The sequence below is a fragment of the Pseudophryne corroboree genome (assembly GCF_028390025.1).
Source record: "Pseudophryne corroboree isolate aPseCor3 chromosome 3 unlocalized genomic scaffold, aPseCor3.hap2 SUPER_3_unloc_18, whole genome shotgun sequence".
Lineage (NCBI taxonomy): Eukaryota > Metazoa > Chordata > Amphibia > Anura > Myobatrachidae > Pseudophryne > Pseudophryne corroboree.
The window spans coordinates 1,131,506-1,147,491 of NW_026967506.1; the positions used below are offsets into that span (position 1 = coordinate 1,131,506).

The 15,986-nt window shown below is 49.9% G+C and overlaps 1 protein-coding gene across 3 annotated transcripts in view; it reads right to left on the reverse strand.

The window, feature by feature from the left end:
- The window catches only part of LOC134983563 (oocyte zinc finger protein XlCOF22-like), a 46,682-nt gene extending 35,578 nt beyond the window's left edge, over positions 1-11,104 (reverse strand). For all 3 annotated transcript variants that reach the window (XM_063949217.1, XM_063949219.1, XM_063949218.1), the window contains exons 1-2: positions 10,943-11,104; positions 6,965-7,043 (exon numbers count right to left, since the gene is read on the reverse strand). In XM_063949217.1, the coding sequence (XP_063805287.1) occupies positions 6,965-6,998 (34 nt within the window). In that variant the 5' untranslated portion in view covers positions 6,999-7,043; positions 10,943-11,104. The remainder of the gene's footprint in view (positions 1-6,964; positions 7,044-10,942) is intronic.
- Positions 11,105-15,986: the final 4,882 nt, after the last annotated feature.

A 15,986-nucleotide genomic window follows, 5' to 3' on the forward strand; every position in this document is an offset into this window, starting at 1 on the left:
GAGAGATAAGGTAAAAGAGAGCAGGTGAAGGTCAGAGAGGGGAAATGGAGAGTTGCAGAGAGTCAGAAATATCACAAAGGTGAGTGAAGACCAGATCAAGTGAGTGCCTACTCACATAAGAGGGTGAGGGGCTCTATTAGGAGAAACCAAGCAATGATGTGAGGTTAAGGAGTTTAGAGGTATTCTGTGGGCCATTGATTGGGATTTTGCAATGACCTAAGATAATGGAGGGAATGTCTGAAGAGAGGGAGTGAGTGAACCAGAAAACAAAGTGATGACAAAATGACATCTACTTCAAGATGAACAGGTCGGAAGAAGCATATAGCATGTGTCTACAAAGTAGACAATGTAAGGGAAGGTTCTGGAGGTATAATGTTGTAGGCGTAACATTAGGACAGAAGGACGACACCACCACCACCACCATGGTGACCATGTGTGTGTGAGAATGTAAGGCTCCCAGGGGAGAGAACAGCAACAGAAGTGGTGTAAGAGGAGGAAACCCCCTTGATGTCTAAGATGAAGATCTTACCACACCCAAGGTCACATTTCTGAAAATATTCCAATCATTGCATGCACACTGATATATATCCTTACACTGAAACCCCCAATTATAAGATGATATAACACAAATCGGACATAAACATTTGCACGGAATCAGCATAATTTACAACCAGGTGGGATGCCGGCTGTCTATATCCTCGATGCCTTGAAAAAGAGTCTGGTGACTCGAAACGCGTTGGATACAGGAGGCTTTGCGTCAGAGGACTCTGCGGGAAGGTAGGACCTCTGCTTTTTTTCCTATCTAAATTGGGACTTCCAAGTTGGCCACTTTGTCCCATATATACTTCCTCCAGAGCTAGGCATTTCCACTGAGCAACGCTTTTTATGACCTTTATGAGTTTTTACTGAAACAAATAAAATTTTAATTTTATCAATATCGGCTCAATGAAACTGGCTTTGAAAGAAACTGCTACGTGAGGATCCAATCAGCTCTAACTGTGAGTGATAGGTACGCACCTGGGCACCAAAAGTGCAAAAGATACCTTTATATGTGTCAACATACCCGTATCTGTGTAAGGTAGGTGTGTTGATATTGCTACCCCTGCTCTCTAGTGAAAGGTAACACATCTGGGTACCAAAAGTGTGAAAGATACCTTTATATGTGTCAACATACCCTTGTCTGTGTAAGGTAGGTGTGCTGATATTGCTACCCCTGCTCTCTAGTGAAAGGTAACACATCTGGGTACCAAAGGTGTGAAAGATACCTTTATATGTGTCAACATACCCTTGTCTGTGTAAGTTAGTGCCCATTTGGGAAAGAAAGTTTAAAGAAACCGACTTGGATATAATTACCGCAGCTAAGTATACTAGCCTCCTGTTTTCACTCCACCTTATCACGTTTTCCAACGGTAGCGCCATCTAATCCACACTACCACAATTTTATCTATATCCTGGCTGCACTTGTCACAGGATCTATTCCCACTCTATGGGTGACGTGGACACACCAGTGGGAACAGTCCTGTTACGCCATTGCCGGCTGTCTACATCCTCGCTGCACTTGTCACAGGATCTATTCCCACTCTATGGGTGACGTGGACACACCAGTGGGAACAGTCCTGTTACGTCATTGCCGGCTGTCTATATCCTCGCTGCACTTGTCACAGGATCTATTCCCACTCTATGGGTGACGTGGACACACCAGTGGGAACAGTCCTGTTACGTCATTGCCGGCTGTCTATATCCTCGCTGCACTTGTCACAGGATCTATTCCCACTCTATGGGTGACGTGGACACACCAGTGGGAACAGTCCTGTTACGCCATTGCCGGCTGTCTATATCCTCGCTGCACTTGTCACAGGAACTATTCCCACTCTATGGGTGACGTGGACACACCAGTGGGAACAGTCCTGTTACGTAATTGCCGGCTGTCTATATCCTCGCTGCACTTGTCACAGGATCTATTCCCACTCTATGGGTGACGTGGACACACCAGTGGGAACAGTCCTGTTACGGAATTGCCGGCTGTCTATATCCTCGCTGCACTTGTCACAGGATCTATTCCCACTCTATGGGTGACGTGGACACACCAGTGGGAACAGTCCTGTTACGCCATTGCCGGCTGTCTATATCCTCGCTGCACTTGTCACAGGATCTATTCCCACTCTATGGGTGACGTGGACACACCAGTGGGAACAGTCCTGTTACACCATTGCCGGCTGTCTATATCCTCGCTGCACTCGCCACAGGATCTATTCCCACTCTATGGGTGACGTGGACACACCAGTGGGAACAGTCCTGTTACGCCATTGCCGGCTGTCTATATCCTCGCTGCACTTGTCACAGGATCTATTCCCACTCTATGGGTGACGTGGACACACCAGTGGGAACAGTCCTGTTACACCATTGCCGGCTGTCTATATCCTCGCTGCACTTGTCACAGGATCTATTCCCACTCTATGGGTGACGTGGACACACCAGTGGGAACAGTCCTGTTACGCCATTGCCGGCTGTCTATATCCTCGCTGCACTTGTCACAGGATCTATTCCCACTCTATGGGTGACGTGGACACACCAGTGGGAACAGTCCTATTACGCCATTGCCGGCTGTCTACATCCTCGCTGCACTTGTCACAGGATCTATTCCCACTCTATGGGTGACGTGGACACACCAGTGGGAACAGTCCTGTTACACCATTGCCGGCTGTCTATATCCTCGCTGCACTTGTCACAGGATCTATTCCCACTCTATGGGTGACGTGGACACACCAGTGGGAACAGTCCTGTTACACCATTGCCGGCTGTCTATATCCTCGCTGCACTCGCCACAGGATCTATTCCCACTCTATGGGTGACGTGGACACACCAGTGGGAACAGTCCTGTTACACCATTGCCGGCTGTCTATATCCTCGCTGCACTTGTCACAGGATCTATTCCCACTCTATGGGTGACGTGGACACACCAGTGGGAACAGTCCTGTTACACAATTGCCGGCTGTCTATATCCTCGCTGAACTCGCCACAGGATCTATTCCCACTCTATGGGTGACGTGGACACACCAGTGGGAACAGTCCTGTTACGCCATTGCCGGCTGTCTATATCCTCGCTGCACTTGTCACAGGATCTATTCCCACTCTATGGGTGACGTGGACACACCAGTGGGAACAGTCCTGTTACACCATTGCCGGCTGTCTATAGCCTCGCTGCACTTGTCACAGGATCTATTCCCACTCTATGGGTGACGTGGACACACCAGTGGGAACAGTCCTGTTACACCATTGCCGGCTGTCTATATCCTCGCTGCACTTGCCACAGGATCTATTCCCACTCTATGGGTGACGTGGACACACCAGTGGGAACAGTCCTGTTACGCCATTGCCGGCTGTCTATATCCTCGCTGCACTTGTCACAGGATCTATTCCCACTCTCTGACGTGGACACACCAGTGGGAACAGTCCTGTTACGTCATTGCCGGCTGTCTATATCCTCGCTGCACTTGTCACAGGATCTATTCCCACTCTATGGGTGACGTGGACACACCAGTGGGAACAGTCCTGTTACGCCATTGCCGGCTGTCTATATCCTCGCTGCACTTGTCACAGGATCTATTCCCACTCTATGGGTGACGTGGACACACCAGTGGGAATAGTCCTGTTACACCATTGCCGGCTGTCTATATCCTTGCTGCACTTGTCACAGGATCTATTCCCACTCTATGGGTGACGTGGACACACCAGTGGGAACAGTCCTGTTACGCCACTGCCGGCTGTCTATATCCTCGCTGCACTCGCCACAGGATCTATTCCCACTCTATGGGTGACGTGGACACACCAGTGGGAACAGTCCTGTTACGCCATTGCCGGCTGTCTATATCCTCGCTGCACTTGTCACAGGATCTATTCCCACTCTATGGGTGACGTGGACACACCAGTGGGAACAGTCCTGTTACGCTAATGCCGGCTGTCTACATCCTCGCTGCACTTGTCACAGGATCTATTCCCACTCTATAGGTGACGTGGACACACCAGTGGCAACAATCCTGTTACGCCATTGCCGGCTGTCTACATCCTCGCTGCACTTGTCACAGGATCTATTCCCACTCTATGGGTGACGTGGATACACCAGTGGGAACAATCCTGTTACGCCATTGCCAGCTGTCTATATCCTCGCTGCACTTGTCACAGGATCTATTCCCACTCTATGGGTGACGTGGACACACCAGTGGGAACAGTCCTGTTACGCCATTGCCAGCTGTCTATATCCTCGCTGCACTTGTCACAGGATCTATTCCCACTCTATAGGTGACGTGGACACACCAGTGGCAACAATCCTGTTACGCCATTGCCGGCTGTCTATATCCTCGCTGCACTTGTCACAGGATCTATTCCCACTGTATAGGTGACGTGGACACACCAGTGGGAACAGTCCTGTTACGCCATTGCCGGCTGTCTATATCCTCGCTGCACTTGTCACAGGATCTATTCCCACTCTATGGGTGACGTGGACACACCAGTGGGAACAGTCCTGTTACGCCATTGCCGGCTGTCTATATCCTCGCTGCACTTGTCACAGGATCTATTCCCACTCTATAGGTGACGTGGACACACCAGTGACAACAATCCTGTTACGCCATTGCCGGCTGTCTACATCCTCGCTGCACTTGTCACAGGATCTATTCCCACTCTATAGGTGACGTGGACACACCAGTGGCAACAATCCTGTTACGCCATTGCCGGCTGTCTATATCCTCGCTGCACTTGTCACAGGATCTATTCCCACTCTATGGGTGACGTGGACACACCAGTGGGAACAGTCCTGTTACGCCACTGCCGGCTGTCTATATCCTCGCTGCACTCGCCACAGGATCTATTCCCACTCTATGGGTGACGTGGACACACCAGTGGGAACAGTCCTGTTACGCCATTGCCGGCTGTCTATATCCTCGCTGCACTTGTCACAGGATCTATTCCCACTCTATGGGTGACGTGGACACACCAGTGGGAACAGTCCTGTTACGCCATTGCCGGCTGTCTATATCCTCGCTGCACTTGTCACAGGATCTATTCCCACTCTATGGGTGACGTGGACACACCAGTGGGAACAGTCCTGTTACACCATTGCCGGCTGTCTATATCCTCGCTGCACTCGTCACAGGATCTATTCCCACTCTATGGGTGACGTGGACACACCAGTGGGAACAGTCCTGTTACGCCACTGCCGGCTGTCTATATCCTCGCTGCACTCGCCACAGGATCTATTCCCACTCTATGGGTGACGTGGACACACCAGTGGGAACAGTCCTGTTACGCCATTGCCGGCTGTCTATATCCTCGCTGCACTCGTCACAGGATCTATTCCCACTCTATGGGTGACGTGGACACACCAGTGGGAACAGTCCTGTTACGCCATTGCCGGCTGTCTACATCCTTGCTGCACTTGTCACAGGATCTATTCCCACTCTATGGGTGACGTGGACACACCAGTGGGAATAGTCCTGTTACGCCACTGCCGGCTGTCTATATCCTCGCTGCACTCGCCACAGGATCTATTCCCACTCTATGGGTGACGTGGACACACCAGTGGGAACAGTCCTGTTACGCCACTGCCGGCTGTCTATATCCTCGCTGCACTCGCCACAGGATCTATTCCCACTCTATGGGTGACGTGGACACACCAGTGGGAACAGTCCTGTTACGGCACTGCCGGCTGTCTATATCCTCGCTGCACTTGTCACAGGATCTATTCCCACTCTATGGGTGACGTGGACACACCAGTGGGAACAGTCCTGTTACGCCACTGCCGGCTGTCTATATCCTCGCTGCACTCGCCACAGGATCTATTCCCACTCTATGGGTGACGTGGACACACCAGTGGGAACAGTCCTGTTACGCCATTGCCGGCTGTCTATATCCTCGCTGCACTTGTCACAGGATCTATTCCCACTCTATGGGTGACGTGGACACACCAGTGGGAACAGTCCTGTTACGCCACTGCCGGCTGTCTATATCCTCGCTGCACTTGTCACAGGATCTATTCCCACTCTATGGGTGACGTGGACACACCAGTGGGAACAGTCCTGTTACACCATTGCCGGCTGTCTATAGCCTCGCTGCACTTGTCACAGGATCTATTCCCACTCTATGGGTGACGTGGACACACCAGTGGGAACAGTCCTGTTACGCCACTGCCGGCTGTCTATATCCTCGCTGCACTTGTCACAGGATCTATTCCCACTCTATGGGTGACGTGGACACACCAGTGGGAACAGTCCTGTTACACCATTGCCGGCTGTCTATAGCCTCGCTGCACTTGTCACAGGATCTATTCCCACTCTATGGGTGACGTGGACACACCAGTGGGAACAGTCCTGTTATGCCATTGCCGGCTGTCTATATCCTCGCTGCACTTGTCACAGGATCTATTCCCACTCTATGGGTGACGTGGACACACCAGTGGGAACAGTCCTATTACGCCATTGCCGGCTGTCTATATCCTCGCTGCACTTGTCACAGGAACTATTCCCACTCTATGGGTGACGTGGACACACCAGTGGGAACAGTCCTGTTACGCCACTGCCGGCTGTCTATATCCTCGATGCACTTGTCACAGGATCTATTCCCATTCTATGAGTGACGTGGACACACCAGTGGGAACAGTCCTGTTATGCCATTGCCGGCTGTCTACATCCTCACTGCACTTGTCACAGGATCTATTCCCATTCTATGGGTGACGTGGACACATCAGTGGGAAAAGTCCTGTTACGTCGGGATGCTGGCTCGCAGCATTGTCAGCTGTCGGGATTCCACCGTCGATATCCTGACCAATGGGATCCCGACAGCCAGCAAACTGAATGGATCCCATCTGAACTACATTTATATTATGAAATCTAACTGTTCACAATATACAAGTTTACACAGTGGAGATATCTCCTATACACTCAGACAGGCCTGTGATAAAACTTCTCACCTTGTGATGTGAGGGGTTGGTGATTATCCATCATCACGTCATTATACAGACCCCTGTGTTCCTCTATATACTCCTCCTCCTGCATGGAGACATAGACAGTGACATCCTGACACCTTACAGGAACCTGACACACACAGTGATACAGTCATCACCCAGACACATCCCCCGGTGTTACTGTATAATACCCCATTCCCAGCATTCACCTCTCCAGTCATCACCCAGACACGTCCCCTGGTGTTACTGTATAATGTCCCATTCCCAGCAGTCACCTCTCCAGTCATCACCCAGACACATCCCCCGGTGTTACTGGATAATGTCCCATTCCCAGCAGTCACCTCTCCAGTCATCACCCAGACACGTCCCCTGGTGTTACTGTATATTGTCCCATTCCCAGCAGTCACCTCTCCAGTCATCACCCAGACACGTCCCCTGGTGTTACTGTATAATGTCCCCTTCCCAGCAGTCACCTCTCCAGTCATCACCCAGACACGTGCCCTGGTGTTACTGTATATTGTCCCATTCCCAGCAGTCACCTCTCCAGTCATCACCCAGACACGTCCCCTGGTGTTACTGTATAATGCCCCATTCCCAGCAGTCACCTCTCCAGTCATCACCCAGACACGTCCCCTGGTGTTACTGTATAATGCCCCATTCCCAGCAGTCACCTCTCCAGTCATCACCCAGACAAGTCCCCTGGTGTTACTGTATAATGCCCCATTCCCAGCAGTCATTTCTCCAGTCATCACCCAGACACGTTCCCTGGTGTTACTGTATAATGCCCCATTCCCAGCAGTCACCTCTCCAGTCATCACCCAGACACGTCCCCGGTGTTAATGTATAATGCCCCATTCCCGGCAGTCATTTCTCCAGTCATCATCCAGACACATCCCATGGTGTTACTGTATAATGTCCCATTCCCAGCAGTCACTGCTCCAGCAGTCACCTCTCCAGTCATCACCCAGACACATCCCCTGGTGTTACTGTATAATGCCCCATTCCCAGCAGTCACCTCTCCAGTCATCACCCAGACACGTCCCCTGGTGTTACTGTATAATGCCCCATTCCCAGCAGTCACCTCTCCAGTCATCACCCAGACACGTTCCCTGGTGTTACTGTATACTGCCCCATTCCCAGCAGTCACCTCTCCAGTCATCACCCAGACACGTCCCCGGTGTTAATGTATAATGCCCCATTCCCAGCAATCACCTCTCCAGTCATCACCAAGACACATCCCCTGGTGTTACTGTATAATGTCCCATTCCCAGCAGTCACCTCTCCAGTCATCACCCAGACACGTCCCCTGGTGTTACTGTATAATGTCCGATTCCCAGCAGTCAACTCTCCAGTCCTCACCCAGACACGTCCCCTGGTGTTATTGTAATGTCCCATTCCCAGCAGCCACCTCTCCAGTCATCACCCAGACACATCCCCTGGTGTTACTGTATAATGCCACATTCCCAGCAGTCACCTCTCCAGCCATCACCCAGATACATCCCCTGGTGTTACTGTATAATGTCTCATTCCCAGCAGTCACCTCTCCAGTCATCACCCAGACACGTCCCCTGGTGTTACTGTATAATGTCCCATTCCCAGCAGTCACCTCTCCAGTCATCACCCAGACACATCCCCTGGTGGTACTGTATAATGCACCATTCCTGGCAGTCACCTCTCCAGTCATCACCCAGACACATCCCCTGGTGTTACTGTATAATGTCCCATTCCCAGCAGTCACCTCTCCAGTCATCACCCAGACACGTCCCCCGATGTTAATGTATAATGTCCCATTCCCAGCAGTCACCTCTCCAGTCATCACCCAGACACATCCCCTGGTGTTACTGTATAATGTCCCATTCCCAGCAGTCACCTCTACAGTCATCACCCAGACACATCCCCCGGTGTTACTGTATAATGTCCCATTCCCAGCAGTCATCACCCAGACACATCCCCCGGTGTTACTGTATAATGTCCCATTCCCAGCAGTCACCTCTCCAGTCATCACACAGACACTTCCCCTGGTGTTACTGTATAATGTCACCTTCCCAGCAGTCACCTCTCCAGTCATCACACAGGCACTTCCCCTGGTGTTACTGTATAATGTCCTATTCCCAGCAGTCACCTCTCCAGTCATCACCCAGACACGTCCCCTGGTGTTACTGTATAATGCCCCATTCCCAGCAGTCACTGCTCCAGTCATTACCCAGACTCATCCCCTGATGTTACTGTATAATGTCCCATTCCCAGCAGTCACCTCTCCAGTCATCACCCAGACACATCCCCCGGTGTTACTGTATAATGTCCCATTCCCAGCAGTCACCTCTCCAGTCATCACCCAGACACATCCCCTGGTGTTACTGTATAATGTCCCATTCCCAGCAGTCACCTCTCCAGTCATCACCAAGACACATCCCCCGGTGTTACTGTATAATGTCCCATTCCCAGCAGTCACCTCTCCAGTCATCACCCAGACACATCCCCTGATGGTACTGTATAATGTCCCATTCCCAGCAGTCACCTCTCCAGTCATCACCCAGACACGTCCCCCGGTGTTACTGTATAATGTCCCATTCCCAGCAGTCACCTCTCCAGTCATCACCCAGACACATCCCCCGGTGTTACTGTATAATGTCCCATTCCCAGCAGTCACCTCTACAGTCATCACCCAGACACATCCCCTGGTGTTACTGTATAATACCCCATTCCCAGCAGTGACCTCTACAGTCATCACCCAGACACATCCCCTGGTGTTACTGTATAATACCCCATTCCCAGCAGTCACCTCTCCAGTCATCACCCAGACACATCACCTTGTGTTACTGTATAATTTCCCATTCCCAGCAGTCACCTCTCCAGTCATCACCCAGACACATCCCCAGGTGTTACTGTATAATGCCCCATTCCCAGCAGTCACCTCTCCAGTCATCACCCAGACACATCCCCCGGTGTAACTGTATAATGCACCATTCCCAGCAGTCACCTCTCCAGTCATCACCCAGACACATCCCCCGGTGTTACTGTATAATGCCCCATTCCCAGCAGTCACCTCTCCAGTCATCACCCAGACACATCCCCTGGTGTTACTGTATAATGCCCCATTCCCGGCAGTCATTTCTCCAGTCATCACGCAGACACATCCCCTGGTGTTACTGTATAATGCCCCATTCCCGGCAGTCATTTCTCCAGTCATCATCCAGACACATCCCCTGGTGTTACTGTATAATGTCCCATTCCCAGCAGTCACTGCTCCAGCAGTCACCTCTCCAGTCATCACCCAGACACATCCCCTGGTGTTACTGTATAATGCCCCATTCCCAGCAGTCACCTCTCCAGTCATCACCCAGACACATCCCATGGTGTTACTGTATAATGTCCCATTCCCAGCAGTCACCTCTCCAGTCATCACCCAGACACATCCCCTGGTGTTACTGTATAATGCCCCATTCCCAGCAGTCACCTCTCCAGTCATCACCCTGACACATCCCCTGGTGTCACTGTATAATGTCCCATTCCCAGCAATCACCTCTCCAGTCATCACCAGACACATCCCCCTGTGTTACTGTATAATGTCCTATTCCCGGCAGTCACCTCTCCAGTCATCACCAAGACACGTCCCCCGCTGTCACTGTACAATGTCCCATTCCCAGCAGTCACCTCTCCAGTCATCACCCAGACACATCCCCTGGTGTTACTGTATAATGTCCCATTCCCAGCAGTCACCTCTCCAGTCATCACCCAGACACATCCCCTGGTGTTACTGTATAATGCCCCATTCCCAGCAGTCACCTCTCCAGTCATCACCCAGACACTTCCCCTGGTGTTACTGTATAATGTCCCATTCCCAGCAGTCACCTTTCCAGTCATCACCCAGACACTTCCCCCGGTGTTACTGTATAATGTCCCATTCCCAGCAGTCATCTCTCCAGTCATCACCCAGACACATCCCCTGGTGTTACTGTATAATGTCCCATTCCCAGCAGTCACCTCTCCAGTCAGCTGCTGAATGATCTTGTTGGTGAGTTCCAGGATCTTCTGGTCAATGTGTCTCTCCGTGAGCAAGGTGGAGACACCGTGATGGTGCTCTGGGTCTGGCTCAGTCCTACTAACTCACTAATCAGATTTCTTCACTATTTGTATAGTCCCCTCTCCACTATATAATGAAAAACAAGAGTTATGGTAGACTAACCATGGTTAACTCTATTTCTCCGAGGTCCATAGGATCCACAGGATATACATTGGGTTGTAGGATGGCGTGAGATGATCGGGCACAAATGGTTAAACTTTTGAGCTCCCAGGATGCTTAGGTTCAGTCTCCCTATAACCCCACCTCCTGGCCCAGGGAATTCAGTTTATCAAAAAGCCCAAAGCAGGAGCAGGATTAAAGCGAGAAGGTAGACCTATTCAGGGGAGAAAAACACACACACTTCCTTAGCAGAAGGAAGGGATTAGTAAGTGTAGATATTCTCAAATCAGATGCGTCAGGGTGGGCTCCCCGTGGATCCTGTGTACCTCAGAGAAACAGCGTTAATCATGGTAAGTCTACCATAACTCTTGTTTTCTCCTTTGGGATCCACAGGATATACATTGGGATATCCCAAAGCAGCAATTAAAGGAGGGGACGCTCCCGATTTGACAGGAGAATCCTACGCCCAAAACACAGCATCCTGAGAGGAATAGGTATCTAAGGCATAATGTCTGACAAATGTATATATGGATGACCATGTGGCAGCCTTACAGAGTTCCTCAACTGAAGCACCATGGTGAGCTGCCCATGAAAGACCGACTGAATGGGTAGAATAGGTAGAGACATTATCAGGGATAGGGAGATTGGCTTGAGAGTAGGCTTCTGAGATAGTCATCCGAAGCCATCTAGCCAGTGTTTGCTTATTGGCAGGCCAACGTCTCTTGTGGAATCTGTATAGGACAAAAAGTGTCTGATCTTCTGATGGCACTGGTATGATCCAAGTAGATCCTTAGTGCGTGAACTACGTCCAATGATGCACCTCCCACAGAGAGATCCGCCATGCCAAAACTACTATTTCTTCATAAGGATGGAAATTTGAGACCACCTTAGGAAGATATCCAGACTTGGTTCGGATCACCGCTCCGTCTGGATAGAATGCCAGAAATGGAGGGCGACACGAAAGTGCTCCTAAATCTGATACTCTTCTAGCTGAAGCAAATGCCAGTAGAAAGAGAACTTTAGCTGTCAACCATTTGAGGTCCATCCTTTGCAAGGGTTCAAATGGGGCAACCTGAAGCGCCCTGAGAACCAGTCCTAGGTACAAAGGGGCCTCTGGAGGTACAAACGGTGGCTGAATGTGAAGGATTCCCTGGAATAATGTGCGAACATCGTGTAGATTTGAAAGTTTCCATTGGAACCATATGGTTAATGGAGAAACTTGTACCTTCGGGGAGGTTAGGCGGAGGCCTCAGTCCATTCCAGCTTGAAGGAACGCTAAGATTCTGGAAACTCTGAAGGACTTGGGTCATAGTTTCTGGCAAAGCACCATTGGAAATAAGCATGCCATATCCGGTAATAGATGCGAGCTAAGGATGGTTTCATTGCTTTAAGCATCATTTTATTACCACCTGTGAAAAGTCTTTCGCTTTTAGGATGGAAGTTTCAAGTGCCATGCCATCAAAGACAGTCGATCCAGGTATACATAGAGACAGGGAACCTGACTCTGTAGATCTGGTCGTTAAGGCAGTAGGAACGGAGTGTCCACGGATAGCCTCTGTCGACCTGTGTACCAATTTCGTCTGGGTCACTCCGAAGCTATTAATATCACGGCATCCCCTTCTTGTTTGAATTTTCGAATCACCATTGGCAACAGGGAGATTGGTGGGAAGATATATGCCAGCTGAAATCTCCATCTCACTAACAGCGCATCCACGAAGATTGCTTAGGGGATCCCTTGTTCTTGACCCGTATACTGGTACCTTGTGTTATTCTGACGTGACGCCATAAGGTCCACTTCCGGCAATCCTCATTTGTTTACCAGAATCTTGAAGACTTCTGGGTGCAAGGCCAATTCGCCTGCATGAATGTCGTGCCGGCTGAGGAAGTCCGCTTCCCAATTTAGGACTTCGGATATGAATACTTTGAACTTGGCTGGATGATGAAGTTCCGCCAACTTTAATGTGCGGCTAACCTCCTTCATAGTCATCTGACTGAGAGTGCCTCCTTGGTGATTGAGGTAAGCTACTTTAGTGGCATTGTCCATCTGAATCTAAACCGGTTTCCAGTGAAGCACTTCTTTTGCCTGGGTGAGTGCCATGTAGATGGCCCGAATTTCCAGGACAATGGTTGGCAGATAACTTTCTTCCTTGGTCCAACAACCCTAGAGAGAGTATTGCCCTGTTATGGCTTCTCAGCTTCGGAGACTGGTGTCCATTGTCAGCAATACCCAGTCTGAGATCCAAAAGGGTCGACCTTTGTCCAAGTGGGACGTCTGTAGCCACCAGGCTAATGACTGATGTACTTCCAGAGGAAGTGTCATTGTCTGATTTTATCCATTCCATCTGGAGAAAATGAGATGTTGAAGGGATCTTGAATGCCACTGGGCATATTCTACCATGTTGAATGTCGAGACCATTGATCCCAGTATCCGCATTGCTGTATGTATGGATACTCTCCGACTGTGTAATAATCTGTTAATTCTCACCTGTATTGTGGATATTTTGTCCAGGGGTAGAAAACATTTCTGAAGACTGGTATCCAATACAGCCCCTAGGTGCGTCATCCATTGGGATGGGAATAGGGAGGACTTTGCCCAAATTATGAGCCAGCCGTGACCCTGTAGGCAGTCTATTGTCATTTGATAATGGCAGGGAAGGGTGTCCTGGGATTGTGCCAGGATTAGCAGGTTGTCCAGATATGGGAAACGGAAGGAGGGCTGCCATCACCATCATAATTTTGGTGAACACCTTTGAAGCTGTAGCCCGTCCAGAAGGTAGTGCCTGAAATTGAAAATGTTGCTGGAGGATAGCGAACCTGAGATTGCACTGATGGGATAGTGCTATCAGTACATGTAGGTAAGCATCTTGAATGACCAGGGACACCATGAAGTCCTCCGGCTCCACTGCCAGGATAATGGTCTGACCGAGGCACCCAAATATATTTGTTTAGAGAATTGAGATTGAGAATAGGCCAATAGAACCATTTGGCTTCTGAATCGGGAAAAGGGTAGAGTAAAAACCCAGTCCTAGTTGTGCTGAAGGAACTGGTATTATCACTCCTGATTGTAGCAAATTCTGTAATGCATTTTGTAGAGCCCTGGCCTTTGTTGCCACTGGTGGCAGGCTGGTACAAAAGAATTGTTGAGGGGGGAGGCGCTTTTTGAACGAGAAGGCGTACCCTTGAGACACCACTTCTTGCACCCAGGTATCTGTGGTGGACTGCTGCCAAACCTGGGCAAATTGATGAAGTCGGCCTCCTACTCTTAGATCCCCCAAGTGGAAGCCCGTGCCCTCAGCTAACGGGATTGTCTTGTTTTAGAAGTCAGGTGTCTGGCTGACCAAGCCTGTTTGGCCTTAGTCTACCGAGGAAGCTGAAGCCTGAGAAACTAATATACCCATATCTAGGGCTGCTTCTTCCATATAAGCAGCTGCTTGATCTATATTAGTTATATGGGATAATTGTTCTCTCGTTCCATGAACTGAGATATCATTCTCCAAAGCTTCTGCCCAGCCTGTCACGGCTTTAGTCACCCATGCTGTGGCCATACAGCCTTAAGATAGAAAAATTAATAGTTATCTGTTGCATCATTCAAAGATGCTGAAGGCAGAGGTAATGTAGATTTGCGCACCAGTCGTACTACGTGAGCATCTACCTTGGGAGGTATTTCCCTTTATACACAGTCTCCAGGTGGGAGAGGATAGTAAGAGACCAATTCTTTTGGTACTTTATACTTCTTACTGGGTGTTTCCCATGCTTCTTGTATAATTTCTGTAAATTTATCAGAGTTGGATGTTTAAAAAATTGGAGCCTTTTAAAAATGTAAATGTAAAAAATGACCAATTGACAATGTCAGAGGTAAGTAGGAAATCAGCGCTGTATCACCTGCCTCCAGAGAGCGGGATATGGGGAGACTAGAACCCGGCTTTCTTACTTCCACATTGCTGCCAGAAAAACGGCTATCAGTAACAGACGCTCCAGAGACCACAGCCGCAAAGCGACTACGACGCACCACGTGTACTTAGTCTCATTACATCACAGACGGAAGCTGGTAAATATCAGTTCATGGTGGGTAACACAAAGGAGACTGGCCATGAACTGGGGGGAGGGGCGACCAGGGGAGCAACGTACTCCCCACTGCTGACATCCACCCCAGGGTTCTGCAGCCTCATTAATCTCCAGAGCCTATGATCCCTGAGGTCTATCACTACGGCACCCGAGGTGGATGACAGCGTCAGTGACTGTCCAGTAGTCTCCAAGCCGAGACAGTAAGACTGCATGAAATGCGACTTAGACCGATAAGCGGTCATCACCCCTTACCTTCTCCCCGTACTCCGGCCGCAGCCTGGGATTGTCAGTGTGGACCTGCTAGTACATCGCGCTGGTGCCCGCCATACCACCAGCGTCTACATGAGGGCACCTGTTGCTACAATATCGCAAAGTTGTTGGAGCGACCTTTGCAAAAATAAGATTTTACTTACCGATAAATCTATTTCTCGTAGTCCGTAGTGGATGCTGGGGACTTCGTCAGGACCATGGGGATTAGCGGCTCCGCAGGAGACAGGGCACAAAAATAAAGCTTTAGGATCAGGTGGTGTGCACTGGCTCCTCCCCCTATGACCCTCCTCCAAGCCTCAGTTAGGATACTGTGCCCGGACGAGCGTACACAATAAGGAAGGATTTTGAATCCCGGGTAAGACTCATACCAGCCACACCAATCACACCGTACAACTTGTGATCTGAACCCAGTTAACAGTATGACAAACCTAGGAGCCTCTGAACAGACGGCTCACAACAATAACAACCCGATTTTTTTGTAACAATAACTATGTACAAGTATTGCAGACA